Genomic DNA, 27705 nt, shown 5'->3' on the forward strand with positions numbered 1-27705 from the left:
TGACTTTTTCTGTCTCCCGTCTGGTCTGCGCCACAGGTGGAGGTGTACAGGAGGGACTCCCGAAGGCTGCCGGGTCTGGGAGATCCGGACATCGATTGGGAAGAAACTGTTTACTTAAACCTCATCCTCCAGCGGGTGCGTAAATTAGATCCAGTGAAACTTTCACAACCAGGCACGTTTAAGTTGGCCGCCGCATACTTTGAAAACATTGCACGGACACGCAAAAAAAACTGAACGTAAACAAACGTCACTGCTGTTCTCTGGCAGTGGCGATAGCTTTTATATATAAATACTCATTAATTGGCTAAAAACATCTTAATATGGAGAGGACTGGAGAGTTTGTACAGTTGTTGGTAGTGCGGGCTCACCGCCTGGCTGTATCAAACTAAACATAAACATTATATTGTAGATACACACACATATGTATTCTGTGTCCTGGGGTGTCCAACTTGAGGTTTAAGCGTCATTACATCTATTTCCCTACTAATTAAACTTCAAACCCATATAGGACAGCCCATGATGCCCAGATTAGGTACGAAGCTTCACGATAAAAGCTATTCGTTTTTTGGGAGGGAGCGATTTATTTTTCTTCTAATGAATGGTGGCACCACTGCGCCGGTATCCGTGCGGTCTTACCACGAACGCTTATGCCTGCTCCTCGCTGCTGCAGTTCGAGTACCTGGTCACGTGCGCCGTCTGCACCCGACCGGACGGCGGAGACATTCACATCCACCACAAAAAGTCCCAGGTGAGAGAGTCATCAGGCGTCGTTGGACATCGCCAGAACGACGATTACGCTCGCATAAAACTCGGGAGCGCCCACACAAGCGCCGGGGTGCTTTTTACACTTGCGCCAAAGCGTGTAACGGTGCGTCGCTTCGTCGGTTGGAATCGGTTGTTGCAGCCGCTCGACTCGAATGAGTGAAAGAGTCAATTATTTACGTCTTGTACACAAGTGCTACGCTCGTGCTACATTTGGTGCGAATGGTGTGAATAACATTATGCAAACCACACAAATAAATGAGTAAAATTTTTAGTGATTACAAATTTTTTTTTTTATCGCAACCCTGAAATCCTGACGATTAATCGGTTCGCTATGGCAAGTGAATAATTTCATGACTAAGCTACACAGAGCAGCCTGTTCGTCATTAATGGCTCAATTTGTGAGTCCTGTTTTCCTTTCTTGGCTGTGCATATTACAGTTTGATACATGTAGTTTAAACTTAAAAAGCGCAACCCAGCTGCATGCGAATTCGCCGATTAGGCGGCCTATTTGGCATGACAAGGAGCAACCGAGACCGACTGCCAGCCATAATTTCTGCAATTAAGATGCCATTTCATACAGACAGTTTAATAAATGGTAATTGTACGATGTCCTTACGGATTGAGTAAACGCACGATTGTCCCCAGGTGAGCAGTTAAGTCTTGATCAAGCTTTTATCGTGTTATTTTTGTATGTCTGTTTAATGAAGTCTGCCACTTGCTATTGAGTCTGGCACTCTCGATTGAACGATGCTGTGCTTGGCGCCTTGGCTTTTTTGCCGGGGATGGGAATGTTGTGCTGCTGCTGCTGCTCCTCCTCTCTGGAGTCAACGAGTGCAAATGGTTCAAGCAGTGCTATTGATCTGCGGATGCAGGTTAAGCTCCCCGAGTTCTAATCAAGTGCATAATCAACTGGATTCTCAGAGGTACTACATGGCATGGGGCAATTTTGCTGTGACCTTCTGAAAGTCCTGAGATGATGGGCTTGTTTGTCTGGCTTTTGTAGCCCTTGCCCTCTCTGCTGTAAACCTCTTTTCTTTCAGCAGCAGCAGTTTTATAATCTATGCAAACGATGGGTGAATGCTTCATGTAGGCCAGTGGAGTGAACAACACTGTACAAACAGGATGCAAAAAAAAGATAAACCATTCCAACGAGGCGGCAGAAAGGAGATGGAGAACAAATGTGTTCTTAATTTGAATTTTAACCAATGTTCGTGGACTTCCTGGGTGCGTGAATTGAGTACTAATCAAGTGCGCAATCGACTGGATTTTTAGTGATGCCACATGGCATTGGGATGTATTAGCGTGACCTCTGAAGTCATGTGATGGGCTATTGTCTGGCTTAAAGCCCTCGTTGTGTCTGCCCTAAGCCATGTGATTTCAGCAGCACACACCAAAGCAGCATTACTTGTAAGTATGAAATCATTACATGCTGTTGAGTAAGTGTACCAAATGATACGTCGATTTATGAGTTAATACCAGTTCTCACTTTAACACGTAGACTTTCACGACCTTATAAGTATGAAATCGTTACATGCTATTGATTAAGCGTACCAAATGATGCGTCGATTTAGGAGTTAATACCAGTTCTCACTTTAACACGTAGACTTTCACGACCTTATAAGTATGAAATCGTTACATGCTATTGATTAAGCGTACCAAATGATGCGTCGATTTATGAGTTAATACCAGTTCTCACTTTAACATGTAGACTTTCGCGACCTGTATTATTCATAGTAAAGGTTTTTGGTTTCGTTTGCGTTATTATAAAGGTGTCGCAACCCTCCACCACCCGACACGGCCAATCAGTAAAAAAATGTGTCACGTTAACAAAACGCCAATTAGTTACTTCTTCAGCTCACCGGTGTGTTTGAAGAGTGAATCCACAACATTTAGAATTTGAGTACGACGTTTCGCTGATAATTGCATCCAGCATCTTCGTGCGATTTTCCAGAATAGTGAAGCCATCCACCTGCTTCCGGTCTTAAATAGTGCATGATGACGTAATCATTGGTGAACCCCATCAGGTTTCGAGATCAGAGGCGGAGGTGCGGGTGGGGAGTATTGCAAAAGGATAGATTACTGCTTGGAATTGTGACTCCCGAATCGTAACAGCTGGTGGAATCACCGGGCAGCTGAATGTTTAAAGGCCTACTAATCAGGCTTTTAGGTCTAGAATAGTTAAGTTAATGTATTATCACAAGTCCTGCTAGAAAGTACAGTATTCTTCTAAAAATAATAACATTTAAAGAAAACAATGTTGTCTTGTGAACTACTGGACATTTTCATGAGATGAACTCGATTAATAACGTACCCAAACAAAAAACTTTGATTTTGCAGTTGAATTATTTTTTGTTAATCAAATTAATGACTAGGTAAAATTGCACATTCCATAATTGAAAGATGGCTGATTAAGCGCCCGTCTGTTTTTTAACAACGCCTCCATTTTTTGTTGCAATTCCTGAGGGAAATCCCATTATCTTGAGACGCTTACCCAATTTCTATGGCTTGAGAGTCGAGCGTTTCCTGTGATAAAATATTTATGGAAATAAATTATATATCAGTGGCCCACAGCCATACGCAAGGCTTCTCCGGCAATCACTGGTTCACAATGTTTCTCTATCTATTACACATTCTCATTCTTCACCTCCACAGAACAGTCAACGTGATTGGATTCATAGCACGTTGATAAGAGACGTTTAACGTAAAAAAAACACACACTATTTTTTTTTCACCGTTTGACTACGTTTCAAATGTCTTTTTGGTTTGTATATAACGCAACTCCTTTTTGAGTAACAATGGCAAGCGTGTAAATTTGTTTCCCAGGGTTTAGAAGCAGAATACGCTGGAAATGCCACTGCTGTGTGTGGTGTGTGCGCGCTCGCTCGCCTGTGATTGGGCACCGGCTTGAGGTTCAGATGGTGTTGCCATAGCAACCCGGCTGCGTGGGCGGCAGGAGGGTCGCTTGGGAAGAGGGATCACAAGCGGAGTTTCTAATCTAATTCGACTCGTCATCATCCCACCTCCAGCAGCTCACTAAATGCAGGCAGGGGAGAGGAAAGCGGTTGTGTAGAGTGAGGAGCGGTCGTGTCGCGGTTAGCGCGCTGCGCTATGAACCTGGCGACCCGAGTTTGATTCCCGCTCATGGCCAACACCGGTGACGATTATTATTTGAACGGGTCCTGGGCCTCCCCTAGATCGACTCAACCTCAAATGAGTACGGGCCTTCATAGGTGCTCGCTAACAGCACTTGCTATACGGGGGATCTTTGTCGGGGGGAGAGGGTGACAGTGTTGAGTGTCACTGAACAAAAATTAATCCTTTGTTTCGCAGGTGGGAAGAGAAAAAAACGCATCTGATGTTTCATTTTGTTTTGTACGCGAGTTGTATTTCCCACAAGTTGAAGTGGTATTTTTAAATGTTTTTTTTTATCACAATCCACCCCGCTGGATTGTGTGTTTGCGTCCGGATGTGCATTAACCGTCTGATGTGGGAGTGCGATTTATGGCCGAGTCACTAAACCATTGAACTATCCCTGGCAGGGCAATGCCGATACCTTGCACTAGCGACATGTGCGAGCTGGAGTTTGCAGTGCTCGACCTGCCGTAGAGGATCGGTAAACGTTGCGCGCGTAATGACGCGTCCGTCCCCGCATTAACGTTCGATTCTAAAGCTCGCGATGCATGCATAAAATTACGGGCACGAAAATACATTATTTATCGCGCATCCAATTTATATGCAAAGCAGAAGCAGATGTGTACGCAGCAAAACTGTACAAATAAAGCGCGCAGTTTATTCAAGGATAAAAATTAGATGCAAAAAAAGGACACAGCATGTTTTAATCGTATTCGCGAACCCATATCGTGACAGTTGACCGACGTGAATTAATCGCCACATTCCTCGTCAACGGAGACACTTGCCGCTCTCACTGTCTCTCTTACAGTGCCGTTAAGAGCCTCCGCCGGTCCACCCATTGCCATAATAGACATGCGTTAATGGTACTGGGCCCCAAATAACTCGCAGGGCAATGCTTCACGTATGACGAAAGAGCTTTAATGCTCAGCCCGCAGAGCCTGGACTCGCCTGCCGGGCGGATGCGGGCGCCTGACTGGCGGCAGATAGGGGACCGCTTCCTGTAAACGAGCGCACCAAGCAGCGTGTCCCCCCCCCATTCCCTCCAGCCTGCCACGGCACCTTGAACCATGCGCGCCCTGCCGAGAGAGGAAGAGCAGATGGCAGCCCCCCCCCCCCGAACGCAGAGTGCGTGGTGTCGCTCTGGCACGAGCTGTGTGCGCCGCTGCTGCAGCGACTGCGAGCCCTTGATCTGGTGTGAACTTAAACCATAAAATATGATGAACTATAAACAATTTTTTATTTTGCCAGGTAAGAGGCCCACTGAGCTGAATGGCTCTTTTTCAAGAAGCGACCTGGCCACAGATGATAGCTTGGCGAAGTGGCTTACCACTTTAAACGCTTGTTTATAAATGTAGAGGGGAAAACCGGAGGACCCGACGAGAAATCCACGCGACCAGGGGGAGAACATGCAAACTCCAAATATACAGGCGTCGGGGTCGGGATTGAGCCCACAACCTCCTACATACCAGGCGAGGGAGTTCACATTTCGCCACGGAGATTACGGGTCTGATGAAATCTGGGGGAGACTGATGCTGCCAATGACGATGCCACTGTTGGTTCTGCAATTTTTTTTCTTTATCGTGGTTGCAGCGTACAGGCCCAAACACCCAAAATGCCGAGCGGCTAGCAACAAATGGCACATTTGAATATGCAGTAGATATGCGTTAATACGTTTCTTGAATTCCTCGACGACAAAAGGACACAGGCCCGCTGTCATAATGTAGCCCGGTGTTAAGATGCTGTTGGGCAGATGCTAATGGGCCGTTTGCAATCATTTTTTTCAAAGCATATGCGCATCATAAAATTAATTTATTAAAACCTACCCTGTAATGGTGTAACATTGATCTAATTAACTTATGCTCCAGCGATTGGCCATTGAGCTAAACAATTTAAATGGAAAGATAGTGGCTAAAGTATTTCCTTGCTACGATTTCATTGCATGTATTATTAATCTGGCACGGATGTGGCTATTTGTTGAAGTGATATTGCATCGCTTCACCGTCTTAACACGACGCATCTCGATTGCCTACCTTACTCTGACTCGTCCTTTATTTTTACCATTTATTTGAAGGCTGATGCCTGGTGGCGCTGAATTCTTTTGTGTGCGCGCATAACAACATAAATCGATGCGCGTACTAAACTAATTACCGCATTTACTGTTACGTAAGCAGCTGCGCTGTACGTGTGTCTTTTTGTGTTTCTGTTCCAGCGAGTTTTCGCCTCGCCAAGCAAACACAGGATGGACAGCAAGGGCGAGCAATCGGAGATGAGCTACCCCAACATATTCTTCATGATCGATAACTTTGATGAGGTGCGCCTCTTCGCGAGGAGGTCGTCGGCCGACTCATTACGCTGCGCAAATTTCAAACGTGTGCTGCTTGCCCGCACTTTGGCGGTTGCGATTGCGAAAGGGACGGGTGTGGACAAAGCTGTAGCAGAGGCGTTGGAAGGTGACCCCGGGTGGAAAGGGTGCAATGCATCTGTACTTGTGCCTCGCATCAGAAATGTTTCTCCCCTGAGGCCAATGCACCGCCATTTCGCCAGTGACTTAAGTCCATTTCTCTCCCGTCAGCTTTTCAGCAGTGAAAATGAGCCCACGTGCTTATGCAATTTCACAATGCCAGTGATGAAAGTGTGAAGGTTTTTGTGAGAACAAGGCACCGCCGAGACTTTCGCCCCAAGATTAAAAGCACAGCCACTGCTGGTAAACGAAAGTGGCTTCTGCACTGCACATGTGTGTTTCTTAGAGCTGATGCCCAGTCGTCGTGGTTATGGTACAAAAGGATTTTCTGTTGTGCTCTTAGTTTGTAATACAATTTGGATCGAGCATCCATATGCAACTACATCTCAAACCCCGTATAAATGGTGGAACGTGTGCATCACAAGCAACCTTGAAAAGGGAGGCGTATGTTTATGCTTTTAAGGTTAGGTGCGTTTGAAGGCACTTCATGTTCAGGAGACGGTCATTGGAGAAGATAAAAGTCTTGAGTCTGGACTTGAGCAACAGGGACAGGGAGTTTTTACACCACAGATGGCCTGGGGGAGGGAAATTCCGGATGGTAGGTAGCGCGACCTCTTAGTTTACAACCGCAACCTCTTAGTTTACAACCGCAACATTGCTGGAGAGAGATGCTCGGGCCGTGCTAATCGGAGGTGCAGGGTGAAAGACAACAAACTAAACGCAAGAAGTTCTAAGGAAATTAGTTTTTTAATCTGTAGGATGTAAAAGTGCATAGCGCCCCTTAATATCGGAAGGTGCTGGTGACGAGCAGCAGATCGGTGTTACGTTTCCTCCCCGCGCGAAACAAAGTGAAGCGTGCTCCCGCCAAGGGTCTTCTCCGTGGGCATTGCGCCGCTCGCGTCGATTGCGGCGTGACAGCCGTCGGCCCCCCCCGCCGCCGCCCGCGATGCACCGCGTCGGGGCGCCCAATCCAGGCCGGGCTGCGGAGCGACAGTGAAGCCGCACTTGAGTGTTTCCCCCCGCCCCCTCCCCTCTGTGGTCACGTGGATTTTTCTCTGAGTCCTCCGGTTTTTCCCCTCCACATTTGGAATCCACGTGCGTTTAGAGTATCTGGCTTACTGCTGTGCATTTCCACGTGATGATAAGCCTTTGCGTTGAGCCGTAATTTGTTGGCCAGGTCGCTTCTGAAAACGAATCTATACAGGCTCAGTGGGGCCTGACCTGGTAAAATAAAAAAAAATGTTTTTTAGAGCGCGGCGGCGCTTGCGGTAAGCAGGAAGAGAAAAGGGGGGACCGGCCATCGGAATTGCGCCGTGCTTCGCCGTGTAATATGACGCACACACAACGGGCACCTGGAGGCCGGCCAGCGTGTGCGAGATTTACAACCCTCTTTGGTAATTGCTGTACAAAAAAAGAGCTGAGCTGACATATCCTTGGCTGTGGGATTTACAGCCAAAATAGGTGGCTTCCCCCCCCCCCCATTCCTCACCCCCACTACCTCCGCAATAGTAAGTCACCACCAACTCCCATCCAACTCGTTATTTTATTTAGAGCTCTTAGCCAATCTTCAGGGGATGGTGTTTTACGGCCATTGCAAGGCAACTGTGTGTTTTACAAAGATAGATCGTCCTGCGAGCCGTCTTGGAGGTGTAACCTGCTGGTAACGACGCCCGAGTCCCGTGTTTGCCTGCTCAGCTTGGCTGAGCAGCACTTTGGGGTAATACCGTGTCAAGACACAGAGCCGGCAACCACTGAGAACCTGGGTTCAAATTCAGGTAGCCACAATGATTAAACTGTTTTTTGAAGTTCAGCTCAATCACACACGAATACAAAAACAATCGTGAATAAATTATGTATTTATTTCCTTCTGTATATTCCAGCTCTGAGAATTTAACAAAAATATTATTTCGTCTTGCGACAAACACTTTTGGAGGGCATGTTGATAGAATATGGTATACGGGTGTGGACATAAGAGATGTTTGGAAGGAGCTTAAAAAGCAGTTCTGTGACATCGTCCTTCAGGGCCGTTTTCCAACAAGGCAGTGCTTACCGTTTGCTACGACGAATCCTATCGGAAATTCCTTAGTCCGATGACACGGCACCGACAATACAATTGTACTCGACATATGTGAACTACTGTACATCTGTGAAAAAGAACCTTATGGCTTATCGGATTCCTCCAGTATAAATATTCTGATTCTGTACATAATTTGGAAAACAAAAACAGTTGTGCACATCCGCCTGTGAGTGATGTCACACCCTGCACGGCCATGCTCCTTACGGCCACCGCCATCTCCCCCCCCGCCCGCCGCGACCTCCCTTGTGGCGAGCGAGGGGCTGTCGGGGCATGCACGCCGTGTGACGACGGGTGGCACGTGCTCCTTCGTAGGTTTTCGGGGACATGACGCTGGAGGAGGGGGAGATGGTTTGCGTGGAGCTGGTGGCCAGCGACAAGCACAGCAGTTTCCAGCGGGTCATCTTCCAGGGCTCCATCCGTTACGAGGCGCTGCGCAAAGTCTACGACAACCGAGTGAGTGATTTGATAATTTGTGAATTGATTCATTGTTGGCTGTTCCACCCCCCCCCCCCACCTATTCCCCCATATCTGTGCCACTCTCATACCTACGATTAGCACGGTTGGCTACGTACAGTATGAATGAAGTCCAACATACATACCGATATCTCTGAGCCTCCAGCATTAACGCTGACCTCTTAAGAGTTCTGAAGGTGCCATAGTCTGGCTGGCTGAATCTCGTGCATTAACGCTGACTGTTAAGCCTTAAAGTTCCTTCGCCTTGCTGTCCAAGCCTCGGGCATTAACACTGAACCCTGAAAATTGTAAACATGCCTTTGTCTATCTGAGTTTTGGGCATTAACACAGGAATATGAAAAATTCTCAAGATGCTTCGGTATCGTGTTAAGTGCCCTATTGTATCACATATTTACCATGTGCGTGCTATGTTTGTCACTTATTGATTTCCAGAATATATTTATGAAATAAAACCAAAAAATTTCGCCAAGCGTGTTACGTCACAGCGTACAAAACATGCCGTGGGCTTTCTTTAAATGAACAGAACGTATTCGTATGGATTGTAATGTTATTTGTTTACCCATAAAAGCCTCAATTACGATAGATGAGTACCCAAGCCAAAGGGGCTTTTAATGTATCGTCGGAGTGATGCGTCACCCGTTGAATAATGATGTTGTCTGTACTTTGAAATGTGCGCGCGGTGTTGAATAATTATCCGTTGCATGACAGGATACATTTTAAACAGAAAGTATAAAAAAAATACGGAAACTGATTGCGACGTATCATCCTATTGCAATGATTCATCAAGCAATATTGAGTCGTAAGCTTATAATACGTGCATTAAGTCATACATGTGAAAATCTATTATTTACAACGTGTGTAAATAATAGAGTTTACAGACATATTGTCGTCATTCGTGCAAAATTGCATCTGAAATCGCTGAGGAGCCACAGACAAAGCTAGAATGCAGCAGCCAGGCGGTGAGCCGGCATCAACAGTTGCCAAAGCTTTGCAGTCCTCTATATATTAAGATGTTTTCGTCCAATTCATAATCCTTGATACCTGTTGCAAAGTATGAAACTGCATGAGAGAAAAACACGCGAAAAACAATACAAACGTGATGGTAAAAAACGAGACGTGAAAGAAGAAATTCTTGAATTGCGTCACGACGCTGGATTGTGACTTTTCATTTAATCCCTGCGGTGGGGGGGGGGGGTGCATTGCCTGATTGTAAAAGTCTCAAATCTGAATTTGCTGCACCTCTCATTTCACTATAACCCACTGCGTGCAAGGAGATCTCACCCACTCGTCTGCCTTCTTGCAGGTGAGCATGGCTGCCAAGATGGCGCAGAAGATGTCGTTCGGCTTCTACAAGTACAGCAGCGTGGAGTTTGTGCGGATGAAGGGGCCGCAGGGCAAAGGTCACGCAGAGATGGCCGTGAGCCGCGTGGAGCTGGAGTCTCCCGGGGATGACGTCGATGGCGAGAACGACGAGGAAGACGATGACGAGGACGACGATGATGAGGAACGGGGGAGAGGAGGAGGAGGCGGTGGCGGCGGCAGACGTCACCGAGGAGGTCTGGGGGGCGTCTCCACCAGCTGTTTCCGAGCGCACGCTGAGCGGGTGGGCAACACGGCACACCGCACGCCGAGCGGATGGGCACTGTGCAGCGCACACCACTAAACACACACCGATCACGCACCACTCAAACACTGCACATCACCCACACACCACCCACACACCACTGCCACTAGCGATATGGAATCTACGAGATTCTTGTTCGTGGCATTTTCCCTGCTCATGTGGCATCTGCCTTCCGGGTCCTCTCTCTCCGCTCGTTCCTGTCCTGGACCATTTCTGCATCTCCTCTCCAGTCCTCGGCCCAGGTGCTTCCATGGTCGTCATCTTGCTTCCAACGCGGATTTTCCCTCTTCTGACAACACTTCCAAGCCATCTGTTAATGTCATTTACTGTCCGCTTGTCAAGCACAGGCGGCACCGCTCTCGCCTTCTTTCCCATTTTCTTATTTCCTTCTCGACTCATTTTCTGCATGCAACATCAACGGGCACGGCTTCGGTCTCTGCAGTGGAAAAACGACCCTGCTCGTTTGTACAATGGAAAAGCGGGCACGTGCTGAATCCGAGTCGTTTCCACGGTGGGTCTGGCTTGCCCCCCGTGGCTTAGGTGGCGTCCGTCAGCCAGCCCCCGACGCCCGAGCGGCCGCGTCCCACCTTCTACTCGCCGTCACTGCGGAGGAAGCGCCCCGCCGAGCAGAAGGAGCTGAAGAAGTCGCACTCGGCCAACGACAGCGAGGATTTCTTCAAGCGCTACGAGGGCTCCGACACGGAGGAGTATCCGGGTACAGGAAAGCACCGTGTCGTCCAGCTTCCACGCACTTGCATTTTTACGCCGCGTGAAAGTACACTGGGTTTCCAAGTTACGCGCTGAGAGAAGCACAAACCGGACAATATGTCAGTGGCTATTTATTATTCATGTCATTTGTATATTTGGGGTGGAGCGGTGGGAACAACAGTTAGCGCCACTGTGCAATGGAAGCCAAGTGGGCTCGATTCCCAGCTCTGGGCAGCGTCTGTGCCAGTTGGTTATGTGAACCTGTCCTTGGCCTCGCTTCAGTCAAACTAGCCAATAATTAGCACCTGGTACCAGCATGAGCAGTGAAGAGACTAACTTGGCGATGTGTGCATGGTGATGGCACTCATCACCACCACCACCACGTCATGTGCTCTGACGTCCTAAAGTACGGCCAGGGCGTAATTTCTCACTTTCCTGGAACGCCGTTCGGCTGGCTTGCTGAAGGGATTATTGGCGTAAGGCACTACCACTGGCGTATAAGCTACGCCTCATCTCGCCTCCGGGTCTGCGATCGAACAACGATTTGTCCGTTTAGAGAAATTTGCATTTAAAATTGTTTTCTGACTATAACCTTTATTAATGAACAGTATATTTGTATGACCATGTGAACAGATTTACGTACATTACGAGTACAAAATGAGGCTGAAATTAAGCACCGAGTACAGCATTTGTCCTTCACGGCACTTACCCCACCAGTCAATCCAGGCATACTGGTGTATCCGTGTGTGTTTGTGCACGTTGTGCGTGCGCATGTGGGGAGCGGTAGTGCAGCAATTAGCGCACTGCGTTACGAAACCGGTGACCCGAGTTCGATTACCGTTCACGGTCAACATCCGTAACAATTAACTGAGCCGGTCCTGAGCCTCCCCTAGGTCGACTCGGCCTAAAATGAGTACTTGGTGTAATGTGTAAACATTGCCACTGGGGAGACAAAGGCAGCTGGACGTGGTGCTGGCCACCCCACCCCCTCGTGTGCCGTGCCGCCCATTCATAGGTGCTCGCGAACAGCACTTGCCCCAACATTCTGTTAAGCCCATACGGGGGAATATTTGTGTTGTGCGTGCTCATGTGGGTGGGTTTCATCGCGTCCGTGGTTGTGTGGGAACGCGGTCAGATGGGAAGAGCGGCACGAACCTGCGCTCGCGCTCGCTGTCGGGCACGAGCCGCTCGCTCGTAGGCTCCTGGCTGCGGCTGGACCAGCCGGAGGAGAGCTACATGCTGTACGCACACCTCACCTACGTCATGCTGCCCTGGCACCACATCATCGCAGGTCAGTGGGGCCGTGCCACTTTTGCCCCATGCTGTTTACTTGTCCGTCTCTTGAGCAAACAAACGCAGCGCGCCCTCAAAATAACCGGGGTGGATATGTCGAGCGGTGATGCGGCCCAGCGGTAGCGCGTTCGCTGCTTGTTGAGTTGGTTTTCGCGGCTCTGAACGGGTGGCCGCCCTGATTAATACTAAAAAAAATTAACCCGTAAAAACAAAGTTTTTCACTATAAATCCCTTATATGCGTGGCGGCTAGAGTCCTCTCGTCCTCTGGCTTGAGATGGCTGCCACCTATGGGTCAGATGATTGCCTGCCACCATTAAGCAATTGGTAATTAAATATAATTTATTTTTACCTAAAAGTGTAAAATTTTGGAAAAAAAATTTCACGAAAATAAATTGTCACGCACAACTAGTCTGTGTGCAAAATGTCAGTTCGATTGGATCACGGGAAGTGGGTTAAAAAATGACTGAAAGATTTGCACGGTCGTAAGCGCGCAAGCAAGCAAGCAAGTGAACGTAATATAAAGGATTTAATAACTTTTAATTTTACTAGGTATGGCCCCACTGAGCTATACAGCTCTTTTTCAGAAGTGACCTGGCCACAAATGATAGCTCAACAAAGTGGCTTATCACGTGCAAATTTATATCAGCCAAATACCCTGAACACACGTTTCTAAATATGGAGGGAAAAACCGGAGGACCCGGAGAAAAATCCACGCGACCACGGGGAGAGATGCAAACTCAAAATTTGCAGGGGTCTGGGTCGAACCTACGACCCGCGTAGCAGGCGAGGTAGTTCGCACCGTATCGATACTCGTCATCTGCAGTGGATGTTAAATATCCCTTCATTTCATACGCAATTGTACACCAGCGTCATGGTCCAAATATGAAAAATTGCTCACAATTTACTCATTTGGGATTATACATAGCAATCGTCTCCCTTCGCAAAAAAATTGGCAGTATCCTCCTGAAACAGTCACGGGACTCGGTGAGGCTTTCCTAGATAAATATAATAACACTCTGAATAATTATATGTATCAATCTTGATTTGAAGCTTTCGTGACTGCAGGAATCCATACTCTGAAGTAGGCTACTTCAGCAGTTTTTTCTTGTTGTGGTTGTCCCACCTGATGACGATTGCTTGTGTTGCGATCGAAACGTCGTGATCTATTATTTTTCTATCTACGTGTAATAATTTCTATCGCATAATGAGGGCAGTCTTGGGTGGGATCCTGCAATTTGACAAACAAGATAAATTCTGTATATGGGTCAGGCAAACATGCATTTGTATTGAACCTGTGCGCACTGCACAAATGTCTGTTGCAACTCTTTCCCCAGACATCCTGGAGGTGAGACAAAAGGCTATTCTCATGGTGTAAACCAAAAAAAAAAAGCCGGATCTTTTGGACCAGCCCAAAAGATGGGATCGAGAAGATATGAAGGGAAACTTAAGACATTGGGTTGAGCCAGCCTCCTACAGACCCAAGTGCCTCCTCCACTGTGCTGGCTTACACACTCGGCCACCGACAATGCACTGGCAAGCGGACAGCTGCTTCTGGGCATCGCCTCGATGGTGCAGGGACCCACTGTGCAGCCAAGGAGTGGCTGCCTTTCTATTGCATAAACCCTCGCTCTTTCCGCAAGAACTACTGGGAAGCTTTGGATAAAACTCTTTTTAGAACCAACACACACAAAAAAAACATTTGCTATTAAAAGTAGAAAATTTGTGACACCTTTTTTTAAGCAGTGGTCACAATTGTTCTTGCAGGGTTACGTTTGTGATCATTATACAGTAGTTGGATGACGGTGAGCAAACGGCTGACGCATTCATACAAATGACAAGATTAATGTGAAGAACAGCAACTTTGAATATGTTGAAGATGTTTCTTAAAAATGTTTTTTGCGCTGCATCAGTGGTTTTTTTTATGAGTTACATAATTAAAATAAAAATAGGCTTCATCAGCATTAGTGGCCATCCATTTATTACATAAGCAAAAATCTGTCCAAATTTTACCCCCCCCCTCCCTGTACTTACGCGTACTTTTTATACCCCCCCACCTGCAAACGTACGCCTGACGCACCCCCCCCCCCCCAATCCCAGAACGACCGATATTTAATCCACGCAGAAACGATCAAGGATTAATAATATTAACGTGGTTAAGCAAACAGATAGTCCACCCCGCCGGACTATCTAACTCATTTGAAGGCCAATGTAGACAAATTATAATCGAGGCTTCACCCCCCCCCAAACCCCCCCCCCATTTCCTATGCGTGCGTACGCACATTTTCAGTAGAGCCCCCCCCCCCCCCCCCGTACGCATTTAGGTTAACCCCCCCTCCCCCCTCCATGCGTACGTACTAAATGGATAGCCCCTTACCGGTCTAATATTTCTGCCCTGGATCTATCATTGCATTCTGACGGGACCATTTTTTTGTGGTAGTAACTTCAAAGGTAGTTGACTCATCACAATACTGAAGCCGCATGCACAACTGCGCAGGCCTCAAAATGATGCAAGTGAAATGTTCCCAATTTAAAATAAATTCCGTAAAACTTAGCACATGCTGGAAAGAAAGCGGCTAAAATTGTTAAATTATACAGTCCTTGGTTGATTCATTTTTGTAATGAAAAGGTCGTTTGGTTTTTTGTGTCGACGCTACGTATTGACAATATACTATAGGAATTGTCTTAAAACACGTTATTTATTTGAAAGGGGATAGGTGCTACCTGATCTTTCTAATCACCAGCCTCGAAAATTCTATTAAATTATAAAGTTTTTTTTGTGAAATGTACCGTTAATTAGTTTTACATCCCACGAGGTAAAACGGATACCGCTGGTGTAAAGATAAACAGCCATCGTAGATGTAATAAGCATTAGAGGATGCAGAATTTTATTGCAAAGCAATTCCATTGTTGTATTTGCAGTAGCTCTATTGCCAATCGTCTCCATACTTCATACCGTGTACAGCATGCCGATCGGGACCAACGCATCGACTTTGTGTGGCGCAAGACTTGACTTCTCACAAGGCAATATTCATCACTCGACAACACAGGCCTCCTATCCTCACGTCGCTGCTCATTACTCGTAAAGGAGAAAATCTCACGTTGGCAGTGTAATGCACCTTTATTAGCAAAACATGCACATGCTGTTAATAGAAAATAACCGTGGTAATTTTTACGTTTGCACAATGGTAGCTTCCGTTCACAAAGCAACTCGCAATGTGGCTGTATTTATCGAACATTTTTGGTTACGGACACAAGCACCATTCTCTTCATGTAGACAGCCAGAGCTGTCGCATGCGAAGCAAGCATTTGGAAAACAAATCGACATGCTGTTCACCTTTGTTATTTCAAAATGTTGGCAACTTTTGTCAGTGGGGAAATGCTTCTCATGGGAAGGCTGGGAAAGATGCTGTGAATGGCTTAAACCACCGAACTCAATACGTTCATTACAGTTACACTTAATTCATCAACGTGCCCTCAGCTGCTAGTAGATTGTCATTTCCTGAAAACATTTGAGGCCGGTTATAAACAATGTAGTGATACTTTATCGCCGCCGTAAGCACTGATCATGTTTTCATTGTAGTTGTAAGAATAATAAATGATCTCGCTAGCAAGAATTTACAGCCTCAACGTGGGTGCTTTTCATTGTTACATTTTGAGAACCGGATGAGGTTTGTTTTGCATGTGCAGCACGATGTAGTATTCAAATAATGCAGGATTTGTATTCAGTGTATGCAACGCGTCACATGTGCATGCAAAAAGGTAGTCACTGCTGCCTTCTACTGGACGACCATTTTAATGCAAAGACGTTTGCCATGTAAACTTTTTGTACATTTCATAAGCGAATCTTACAAAGCTTTCATCACAGCCACCAGGGCCTACTTTAGTTGTTTACCATTGTGCATGCCAATAGTCGAAAAAATGTAAGCAATTTTTTTATCATTATGTAGTTACTCAACATTATCCGTGCAAATATGTTCAACATTGAAGGCTGCCGAGTGTAAAACTTACAAGTAAAATTATGCTTTTACATGGATGTATCCCCATGTGTACACAACACAGAATTGCCAAATGCAAATAAGAGGTTTGTTTTCAATTTTAATGAATTTTAAACCAAAATATATTTTTCTCCATTTGCAAAACTTAACAGTCCTTAACAGGGCTCACGGTCACTTGCAAACTCAGACCAGAGGATCGATTAATTTCATTCACTATGCCTTCTTATGCATTGTTGGCTCAGCAGTGTCATAAGCTCCTAACAATGCGAATAAATATAATTCGGTGAAAAATTCAAATTTACAAAAGGCACTTGGCTCAATGCACCAGTGAATTTCTATGACGGTGCCAATCCACACGTCTAGCAGCTGTATCCAAAGCAAACTCGTTTATTTGAAAAAGTTTGCACCCAACATTCAGGGCCCATTCAGAATTTACTCCAGTAGAAACCAGTACACGTTTATTTTCTCCCAGCACAAACATTTACACGTTCACCTTAAAACGTGGCAAACCGATGAATGGAAAGATACCTGCAGGTTAACATCTCATTCACTGAATGCGTATGCACGTTTATCATTCTTTACGCACATGTACTCTTTTGGATGCACTCGGACAAGGGGTTAGGGGGGGGGAACCTATGACCTGCAACTTCATAATACCCACAGCCTCATGAGGCCGACCACTTATAAACAATCCTCAAACGATATCTCTCGATCACTGCGTCTTAGCAGCACTAATTGGGGTGCGAGAGGGGGAATACTTTCAATTTGGCAAGTCTTGTGTGGCCCCTTCCAAGATAATTTGAAAGTTTGATTTGGCCCTTAGGAAATGGTTACCCTGTCCCTTATTCTATTTCTACTTGGTCAATCCACATGTTATGTTGTGTTATTGGATAACACTATGGTGGGAAAATGTGTCCATCAAAGATCACTTAAAGTCATTCAGTCCCTCGGTAAAGAAAAGATTTCCCACCCCTCATATCGTCAACATATTTTTTCACGTTAGGTAACGCAAACACGTGAGAACATGCAGCCCCTGCCAAAAATTCCTGTTTTGTCCTCAATGGAAGGCCCCCCCCCCCACCCCTGCTGTATACTCGCAATGGGCCGACACGTTAACTTTTCCTGCTATTATTAGATGACGCCAAGGTAGGTGTGCATGTTAACATGTGGCCCGACAGAATTCTCGAGTCCTGTTCTGCCCTCGGTGGGAACTGCAAATCTGCACAGGAAACCGACAGAGCACTCTCCATGCATACGCGTACACATGCCTACACACAACGTGACAGCGGCTACGAGCCCTTTTTGTCGCCGATAGCGCGGTGAAGCTCGTCGGCGTCCTCGCCCGTCTTCACGCGGATCAGCATGGGGACGACGGCGTCCTTGCTGCCCTCGTCCACCGGCGGGTTGGGCACGCACATCAGTAGCACGTTCTTGCCCGTGCGCGTGCACATCATGGACGGCTGCAGCAGCACGTTGAGCAAGATGTTGCCTGCAGAACGAGAGAACAAGCGACGGGCAGGAGGTCAAGGGGCAGACCGTGGAGAAATGCCACACTCCCACCAATCTAGATTAAAAATGTCACTTTTCTAACTCCATGTACTGGTGCACAGCCCTTTTGTCAATCAAGTGAAGCACAAGGGCCTCTCCACGTCGGGAGGGGGTTGTAAGAATGATTTGATCATACTTCGCTCCACTAGTCAGTGCAGGTTGGTCAGGCACAGTTGGCTACGTACAGTGCGAAATAAGTTATAAATAAATACAATCTGCGTATTGTGGTCACCCATTCGTGCTCTAACTATGATCATCCCCCACTTAGCTACCAAGAACCGATAGCACTTAATGCATTCCAGGTTATTTGGTCATAGGCAATTTTGTAAATTCAGAGTCAAGGATACCTACACAATGTCTAATAGGCATGGAGCAATTTCATGAATGTCATGATTCTAATGTTGCAATATGAGATCACTCTTCAACAAATTAATAATTTTCGTTAAACCTGTAATTGGCCACGGGGGTCATGAATTCGAAAACACTCAATTGTCATGCACACAATTTGATACCTGTTGTGAGCATAAGAATCGATTTTAATCAAATGCATGGACTATTCCATGACTAGTATTTGATATGCACAATTTGCTTACAACAATGCGAACATATGCCAGCAGTTAACGGGTTTTATAATTTCGATCTTCAATGTGATAGGATTGCATTGGCTGCGCTTTACTAATAAGTCCAGACATCTCTACTTTCACCACCTTCATTTGCTGTGCAATATTGATTTTAACCGATAACCACAGCGTCGCCTGCTTAATCCAAATCAGATTTCGGCAATTCAATTACAACGACGAAGCTAAAAACCGGGGTTTCGTTAGTGGTCATCACCGACTCCTAAGTTCTGACTTGTCACTTACCCAGGCTGGTGTCAGCTCGGATCAGAAGCTGGGTCTTTTTGTTCTCCATCGGCTTCAGGTGCAGCATTCCCACTCCTTTCTCCTTGAATTCTTCACCCTTCTTGTAGAAGAGCTTACACCTGGGAAAGCACATGCGCAAGAATTGGCACTTTCAAACAGATGCATCACCGGGGCTCTTTGGAAGAAAAATGTTCAACGCAAACCGTTTGAGATATAGTTATATAAAACTAGCCTTTTGCCTGTCCAAGGACGGGTGTATTGCAGTAAATCTGAATTTTGCAAGTGAAAAGCAGAACGCGACGTGATATTCATTGCATAAATGCGTGTGCAATTTGTAAGGGTGCGGTGACACAGACCTATTTCAATTTATGGTTATAATCCCTTGTTCATCATGACGCCTCGGCCCCCATGTGGAGTGCCGTCAGCCGCTAGGTTTTATGAATGGGGTGGGGGGGGTGTACATTTGGAGACCTTATGATTATTAATGAGGGGGGCTGTTCGATGTGGAGTGATGTCACCTGCTCATGATTATTAATGAGGGGGATGCTCCATGTGGAGTGACGTCACCTGCTCATGATTATTAATGAGGGGGAGGGTCCATGTGGAGGACGTAACTTGTTAATGATTATTGAGGGGGGCTGGTCGACGTGGAGTGACGTCACTTGCGCATGATTATTAGTGGGGGGGGGGGTACTCCATATTGAGTGACGTCACCTGCTCATGATTATTAATGAGGGGGATGCTCCATGTGGAGTGACGTCACCCACTCATGATTATTAATGAGGGGTGGCGGGGTGTCCATTTGGAGGATGTCACCTGCTCATGAATATTAATGAGGGGGGCTGGTCATTGTGGAGTGACGTCACAAGCGTTAAGGACAGACATTCCTGGGTGATTATAGTAGGTATGTACGAAATGTGGAAAAATGCAAGCCAACAAATTATTACATTTCCCCTAGTAGAAGACCCCAAAAACAACAACCGGCGGCACTAACTTCGTTGAGTAGAAGGCGTCGCTCTCTTTCACTTCATTCACAACGGGCTTTGGAGGCTCCTCGTCCTCTCCTTCCTGCTCTTCAGACTCTGTACCAACACCGCATTAGAGTTTTTATATATATATACATAAAAAGAGCCTCACATCCTTATTGCAACAGAACACCATAATCAAAGTCTGCTTTGGCTGTGCAATGTGGTGCCCACACGCACAAACTCCTTACCCTGGGCAAGTGGCTTTTGCACAGACGATGCAGAGAAGCTGAATCCTGGCACCGCTGGTGTGGAACCAAACCCAGCATTTGTGAATGAAAATGCTGGCAGTGCCGGGTTGCCAGTACCAGACGCGGTGCCAAATGGAGCTTTGCCCGAGGTCTTGACAAAACTAAAAGTTGCGCTCCCAGCCAGGGGAGCGGCAGACTTTCCGGAAATCGCAAAAGATGCGGCTGAGCTCTGCCTGCTGTTGCTGGTGGTCGTGGAGCCTGCGGTGGCGTTGGCCGCCTGAAGACCTTGGAAGCTGGGCACCGCAGCCTTTGGTGACTCGGCGTTCCGGGACAGCTTGGCAGCACCGTCGCTGTCCGAGCCGCTCTCGCCACTGTACTTCTGGTCAATTTCGGCCAGGTGCCTCTCATAGTCACGGAACACGGGGGTGAGGTCGCACAGCGGATTGCCGTTCACGTGCTTCACAATCCAGTCGCGCACCGAGTAGTTCAGCGAACGCAGCTGGTGGTTGTACGTGCCCTTTTCGCTGCCGCTCCCGCTGTGATCACTGTGGCTGCGACTGTAGGTGAGTGCTGTCGACTGCGAGGCATCCGCTGTGCTGCTCCCGGTTTTTGGCGAACCTTTGCCGGCTGCCTGGGCGAGCGCAGTCTGAGTGCTGGACGACGACAGGGCTGGGCTCTCGCCATTCAAATTCGAAGACGCTACAAGACAGGTCAGCAACACGAGGGTTAGCAGTTTTCACATCCGTGCAAAGTGGTTCAGTGATATTAAGTCAATACAAATCCACAGATTGTTTATTCCTGGCTGAGTTAGGACACGCCAAAGTACGCACCCTGGCTGAAGGGACTGATCTTCGTCTGGGCGCCGCCGCTGGAGTGGAAACTCGACTTTCCGGCTGCACTCATGCTGGGAGTCGTGGGCAGCACCGATGAGGCAACTGTGCTGCCATTCGCCAGCCCCGCGAGAGGCTTAAATCCACCAAACCCAGAACTCAAGGACCCGAACCCAGATGCGCTGGAGGTCACCAACCCTCCGAAGCCCTTGAAGGTCGTCTTTGCGGACTGCACAAGATAAAACAGCAGACGTTTTTGTTGCAAATTTAAAGTTAAATTCTCGACAGCATATCTTCACAGCTATTGGCATTGGAGAGCTACGAGCATTTGATTAACCACAGTGTTAAATGTGAATGGCATGTGAAGGCACGGAGACATACACACCTCTGATGTATCCCCCCCCACTCTCCGCCGGGCTTTTTTGATGGCTCGGCCTTTCAGAACATCTTCATTTGCGACCGAGAAACTTCCTGCCTATAAACATTAAAACAGTGTTTCACACACAGCAAACTGTAGAATAATGACACTTGCGGAGTAGCCTTTGATAATAATAATAATCATGGGCATCCCTACGGTGTTAAACAGCAAGAGGCAATTGATATAAGGAAACCACGAGCTTGCTTTTTTCCCCAACCACCTGAGGGTGCAAAAAGAAAAAACCTATTTGGTTAAAAGATATCAAGCACTCCTACCTCTTCCACATCGTCCTCGTCGTTCCAGTTGCGGTCGTTAAGCTCCCTGTCTGCAATCCGTTTTGCCATCACGAGTCACAGCACGCACTGTGCAGGGAAAAAGAAAAGAAAAAAACACGTGACCGATGAAGACGCCTAAGCTGGCTTTTGTTGCCACAGCTCTTACGAGACGACCACGCTACCTGCGCTGTTTTTTTCCCATCTGCAACAAGGAAGCGCAGACTGGGCTAAGTTTGATCCTTGACCTTCATTTGCCAACCAGGTTTAATTAAAAAAAAATGCAGTGTGCTCTTCCTTCACAAATGTTGGCTGCAATGAAAAAAAAGATGGCATTGTGTAAAAACTGACACGTTGCAAAAATAAGTGTTATTTAATAAGCTACCTTGGGTGTAATTCTGTAAATATATCCGCAGAAAGTAAATCTTACTCGAAGGCCCAGGGGTCTGCAACCTGCGGCACCGGGGCCACGTGCAGCTCTTTAACGACTGCTTTGTGACGTTATTTATTAAGGAGCACCGTCTCGTAAAACTTCTTCTTGTTATTTTGGTTGCTGACCCCTTCCCGAGGCCATGCTTATATTGTGAATAAGTGACCACATGAAAATGTAAGATTATAAGATTGGGCAGACACATTTATTTGTTTCCACAACAGCATTTACAATGCAACAACTTCAGTTTCTGCGGGTCCTGATATCCGAGATGACTTGCCTGCTTTCTCATTATTTCATGATACAAGGGCAATTCACACAAAGACCACTTTTCCACAACACAACAGTGATTGTACCTATACTTGTGTGTTTATATATAATATATGCAGTCATTTAAACGGATCCAACATCCCACAACCTGAAATAATCAGAAAACCTAAAACTAGCCAATTTCACCTCATCAACCTGGCCAAACACCATAACCTTTACCTGACACAAACTTACAACCAAAACCTGACACACCAAACACTCCTTGATCCAAAACAATCCCACAATACCTACAACTCCACCAGACTGACCACATCCTTACCGTACCTACCACTATCGAACTTAAGCCTTGCCACAACCCAACCACCCAAATTACAACACAAACAGGCCCCAGACCAACGCAGACTTAAAGAAAAAAAAACCTCACCACATACAACCCAAACCATACCCTAAAAACCCAATCGGCCTGAAAAAGCCCATCAGATACCAAACATTTTAGAACAAAGACAACCTAACCAGGTTTTTCTCTTTATACGTGACTTTACCGGAAGAACCAAAGAGTAACCTAACCAGGCTCAACTTGACTAAGGCCACCCCCACCAAATGTAACCGACGGGACTCAAACCATAACCCAGACCCAACTCCAACCAAGACCGAAAACTAACCCCTGTAACCTAGTCCAAATATTCATTCACCCACCATTACAGCTCATGCCAATCCAGACAAACCCTAAATCAAGCACTCACCCAAAACGTGCCCCTTAACCACCCAATCGGTAAGTTTAAGATAAAAACATTTTATTTGTTACACGGATGATCCCGTTTAGCCATTTGCCGGCATATTTGACACGGGAGATCCGTAGTGCGTGAGCAGAGCAGCAACAAAAACATCGATCTCGCACACGACGAAATGAATATCGCACGAGGTTTTTAACGGTCGTATACGAAGATCCAAACCGCAATCCATGGCTCGCCCAATCCTTAACCCATAACAAATTCTAACCAAACCAAAATCAAGCTAGTTAATCCAGACCCAAACCGGCCCTTAACCAAAATCAATATAACCCCGAACAAAATCCTAAACCATGTGCTAACCCAAACTAATATAGCCATACCCCGGAAGCAATCCTATCCAGTTTAAACCAAAACCCATTTACGGTACAAATTGCCCAATCAAATCTTACACCACCCCTAAACCCTACCCTCAAATCCTACTCTGGCCGATCCCCCAAGCCAATCCCGCAACCCTTAAAATAAAAACCCCAGCCCATAACCCTACCCTTAAAACCACCCCCCCTAAAGCCCCCCACCCACCCCCTCAAACCGATCCCGTTAACTGAAGCGAACCCGGCGCGGCTCTCAGGCAAGGCGGGGGGCTCCATTTTTCTCGCGGGGCCTAGCCCAGGCCCGAGCCGCACGTGAACCGCGGGAACGTACCCAGGCGGCGTCTCTCTCTCGTGTCACCCACCCCCTCTCTCCTCCTCTACCGCACACGCGAGAAGCCGCGACGCGAGTCTTGAAAGCGTCGGGTTGAGAAAGCCGCCGCCGTTTCCTCCGCCTCGACTCGGCAAATCGCGCGCGGCGACCGCCAAAAAATTCGCCCACCACCACCACGCACCAGGCGGCAAATGCCGGGGTGACGTCATAGCGGCATGACGTCACACCACGCGTGCCGGTATTTGACGTCATGTGCACGTAACGCGCCGCGCTACGAACCCGGAGCGCCTCGGGGTCGATTCCCCCCCCCCACCGCTTGCGGTCCAACACCGGTGACGATTATCTAGAACCGGCCATGGGTCTCCCCGAGGTCGACTCAGCCTTAAAACGAGTACCTGGTGCGATGTGTAAAAGCATCGCACACCAGGGGGGGGGGGGGGAGGGAGAGAGACAAAGGCGGCCGGGCGTGGTTGTTTGCCACCCAACCCCCCGTCGTGAACCGTCGCCGGCCTTCATAGGTGCTACTCGCCAGCAGCAAACTTGCCCCGGCAGTCTGATTAACCTACACGGTGGGACAGGGGGATGTTTTGTCAATTTACGTGCGGCGCTAAACACGTCACGTCGTGATTGCGTGCCGTCAAAACGTCGCGGGCGGGCGTCGTGACGTCATGTAACGGTACGCGACGCCGTGATGCGGTGATGTCATTGCACGTAACGTTGATTTTTTTTTAATCTCTTAACGTTACATTATTATTGTTCTTACTTTGTTAACCTTCTCAGATTGGCTTTGGGTGAGGGGATTTTGCTTTGTTCGCTTTTTGAGCCGATGCTTGAAATTCCACGTTCACATGACGGGGCCATATGGAGGGGGTTTGCATATCTGTCAATCCATTAGGTTTACTCCGTATTCTTGTGCAGGGAAATTGAGTTTACAGGTCCATACGGCGTAACAGCTGTTTCAATACGGCCACAAATATTTTATTTTGTCTGTTTGTGTTTTCCCTTTGTGATGGGACTTTGTAGGATGAACGTTGAAATGTTTTAGGGCACGGGGTGACCAATAAGATTTACATTGGTCTGTAATAAGCTAGGCATTTTTTTTATTTAAAGCTTTCGTGACTGCAGGGATTCATATTCTTGTTTTTTTCGGTAAAGTCACGTCATGAGAATTTTTATTGTTTTATATTCATAGAATTGTATTATTTCCCTTCTACGTGACTTTACCGAAAGAACCAAGAATATAAGCTAGGCATTGATAAGGGGTTGACATGTGTGGGGTTGCCGTCTTTTTCCAATGCAGAACAACAACAAAACCCAGTCAAATATTTCTCGATCTATTATCAAATCTGTGCAGCGACGTTGGGTGCACTAAAGTTCACCACAACACCGGTGGCTACTGGATCTCGATACAGGATTTGGGTTTGTTAAGCGACAAAAGCCAGCAAAGAATAATCTGTAACCGTTCCCCGTGGATTGCTAAAGAATGTATGCAGTACATTTGCAAAGGGCGGGGGGCGAACAAACGGCACGGCGAGTGCGGCTTTTGATTGAAAAAGTTAAGGTCAAAGGGTAATTGTGCAGCCACAACAGGTGGGTGGCAGGGCCTCCAGTAGAGGGCGCTGTAGAGGGCACGGTAACTTGTACTCTTAGGTTGTTTCGGTAAAGTCACGTAGGTAAAAATAAAAATATATAATAAATATTAACATAGAAATAAAATAATAAATCACGACGTTTCGGAGGCAACACAAGTCTCCGTCATCAGGTGGGGCCGTCACAGCTAAATTTACTGTGACTTTACCGAAAAAACCTTAGAGCATGAATCCTTGCAGTCACGAAAGCTTCAAATCTAGAACGTTAACTTGTGTTTATCAACTCTTCACCCCAATACTGATGAGACGAATTGACTGTGGGTCGTGATTCAACACACACACACGCTGTACCCCCCTCCCACCACATGTGCGACCTGCCCGTCCGTCTACTGTGGCGGACCCATTTATACTGTTGGGCGAAAAAAAAGACATGTCCTTATGCGTAACAAACCGGTAACCGGTTTTTGCTTTAGGTTACCAGGATTTTAACCGAACACAGATGGCCAATTCCCGGACTATGCGGATCAAATCCGGGTCAAACCGGGACAGGTAACAACACAGGGCCATAAATATCCTCAACCGCAAACAGCTGATATGTCCAACACTGAACTGCGTTCATTGGAAATTCTGGTGGCTTTGGTAAATTTCGATTCCTTTTAAACAAAATCGCGATTGACTTAGAAATCTTGAGCCGAGACAATCCTGAATATAACTTCTTTATCTTACCCAGTGATGGGAAATTACACGTTCTTAAGACGTGCCCCAGTCTATCGTGAACATGTAATGGGATTCAGAAACTTATGAAAAGCTTTCACTTATCGACTAAAATCGATACACTCGTGATATATGACAGCAATTTCGACTCGTACACATTTTTTTTCATGTTGGCCCATGCTCGTTATTAAATAGACACAAACGAGGCAGTGTATATGAGATAAATACTGAACATACAAAGAACGAGGCACACTTCGGGCCAACAAGACGACAAAAAAATTACAGATTCTTTAAAAGCATCGTAACCTCGAATCGTGACAATCGAATTCGTGAGGGTGGAATTTTGGGTTAGTTACGTATGTGCAATACTTGTTACTATAAGCAGGGTTTAATATCAGCCAGCAGGAGCTGTCCAGGGCCAAGTTCCGGATAATACCCTCAGGTTTTGGGATATGATGTGTAAAAGTAGTGAATGTAAACCATGCGTTGGTCACTTATTTTACTCAATAGCGCCCCCGGTTACAACAGCTGTGTGCAACATCTGAGCCATGTTGAATTCTAGGCACCACGCACAATACGTTCCAGTACATTAATACACACATTCATTATCATCAGCAGCCAGGGTCGATCCACTGCTGAATGACCTCCCCAAGCCGTCACCATCTCTCACGGTTGTGCAATGTAACAAAGACAAAGATCCCCCCTTTTGTAGCCTTCATCGGACTGTTGGGGCTAAGCACGTGGGTTGCCAATATCACGCCTGACCGCCTTTGTCTCCCCAGTGCTGATGTTTACACACCACACCAGGTACTCATTTAAGGCTGAGTCGTTGAGATATTCGTCATCAATGTTGATCGTGAGCGGGAAATCGAACTTTGGTCGGGGGTTATAAGCATAGTGTTCCTAACCATTGCGCCACCGATTCAAACTGGACAGCTATCATACTATCGGTTATATTGGTACTGTGTCTTATGCGTTTAAGCATTCGATGTGATCCTTCGATCTAAGAGCATTGATTGGATTATTTTGTATTTTCGACAGAAATGGCTGGAGGGCCTATTTGTGGCCATAGGGATTACGTCCTATTTTAGAGCTACACAGAACATTACAATTAACGGTGTTAATTACTCCTGCGGAATGCGGGGTAACGTTGAAATGTCCACACAGACGGGTTCATGAACCCCACGCGGTGTATTAACCACCATCTCCGGAGTCACCTTGACAGTCGAGCGGGTGTGGTAGTGTCACAAATGTGCATGTGATCCACCTACCCCTTGCCTCCAAAGCTTTAAATAAATAAACATCCACTGTTGGATGATGGGACCTCCCCTCCCCCCCTAAAGAAGTAACAATCTCTCACGGTCCTGAGATGTATCATCAATCTGGGTCTAATTGTTCCGCTCCATCTCCCCGGTTGACGTGCTCTAAGGGGCTGCTAACTGACGTTAGTTTTGACCATCACCACCACCATCATCATCGTCTCTTCCTGGCCGTCATGCAGCCCCACTCACTTTGCTTAACGGAACACTTTACAGGCAAGCCCCGATGAAAATAAACAAAATTACAATCGGTTCAGCGCCTTTCAAGTGTGA

General features: G+C 46.8%; 2 protein-coding genes across 4 annotated transcripts in view; one reads left to right on the forward strand and one right to left on the reverse strand.

Annotated features, from left to right (window-relative positions):
- KIAA0930 (KIAA0930 ortholog) overlaps positions 1 to 14772 on the forward strand; it is a 34125-nt gene extending 19353 nt beyond the window's left edge. For both annotated transcript variants that reach the window (XM_078597083.1, XM_078597084.1), the window contains exons 3-10: positions 37 to 135; positions 671 to 748; positions 6107 to 6208; positions 8748 to 8888; positions 10213 to 10512; positions 11074 to 11248; positions 12377 to 12532; positions 13870 to 14772. In XM_078597083.1, coding sequence (XP_078453209.1) covers positions 37 to 135; positions 671 to 748; positions 6107 to 6208; positions 8748 to 8888; positions 10213 to 10512; positions 11074 to 11248; positions 12377 to 12532; positions 13870 to 13910 — 1092 coding nt within the window. In that variant the 3' untranslated portion in view covers positions 13911 to 14772. The remainder of the gene's footprint in view (positions 1 to 36; positions 136 to 670; positions 749 to 6106; positions 6209 to 8747; positions 8889 to 10212; positions 10513 to 11073; positions 11249 to 12376; positions 12533 to 13869) is intronic.
- A 1537-nt stretch (positions 14773 to 16309) lies between these two features.
- Positions 16310 to 24006, reverse strand: NUP50 (nucleoporin 50). Of its 2 annotated transcripts, none has more exons than XM_078597085.1 (8): positions 23811 to 24006; positions 21681 to 21767; positions 21373 to 21462; positions 20988 to 21216; positions 20158 to 20856; positions 19936 to 20023; positions 18942 to 19060; positions 16310 to 18019 (listed from the first exon to the last, which is right to left on the reverse strand). In XM_078597085.1, the coding sequence occupies exons 2-8, from the start codon at positions 21747 to 21749 to the stop codon at positions 17820 to 17822; spliced, it is 1494 nt and encodes a 497-aa protein (XP_078453211.1). In that variant the 5' UTR covers positions 21750 to 21767; positions 23811 to 24006; the 3' UTR covers positions 16310 to 17819. The 2 variants fall into 2 exon arrangements, with proteins under 2 accessions (XP_078453211.1, XP_078453212.1); XM_078597086.1 differs by having other exon boundaries at positions 23842 to 23996.
- Between the last annotated feature and the right edge of the window lie 3699 nt (positions 24007 to 27705).

Source organism: Lampetra planeri, chromosome 8 (genome assembly GCF_965212315.1).
Source record: "Lampetra planeri chromosome 8, kcLamPlan1.2.h2, whole genome shotgun sequence".
NCBI classification, from domain to species: domain Eukaryota; kingdom Metazoa; phylum Chordata; class Hyperoartia; order Petromyzontiformes; family Petromyzontidae; genus Lampetra; species Lampetra planeri.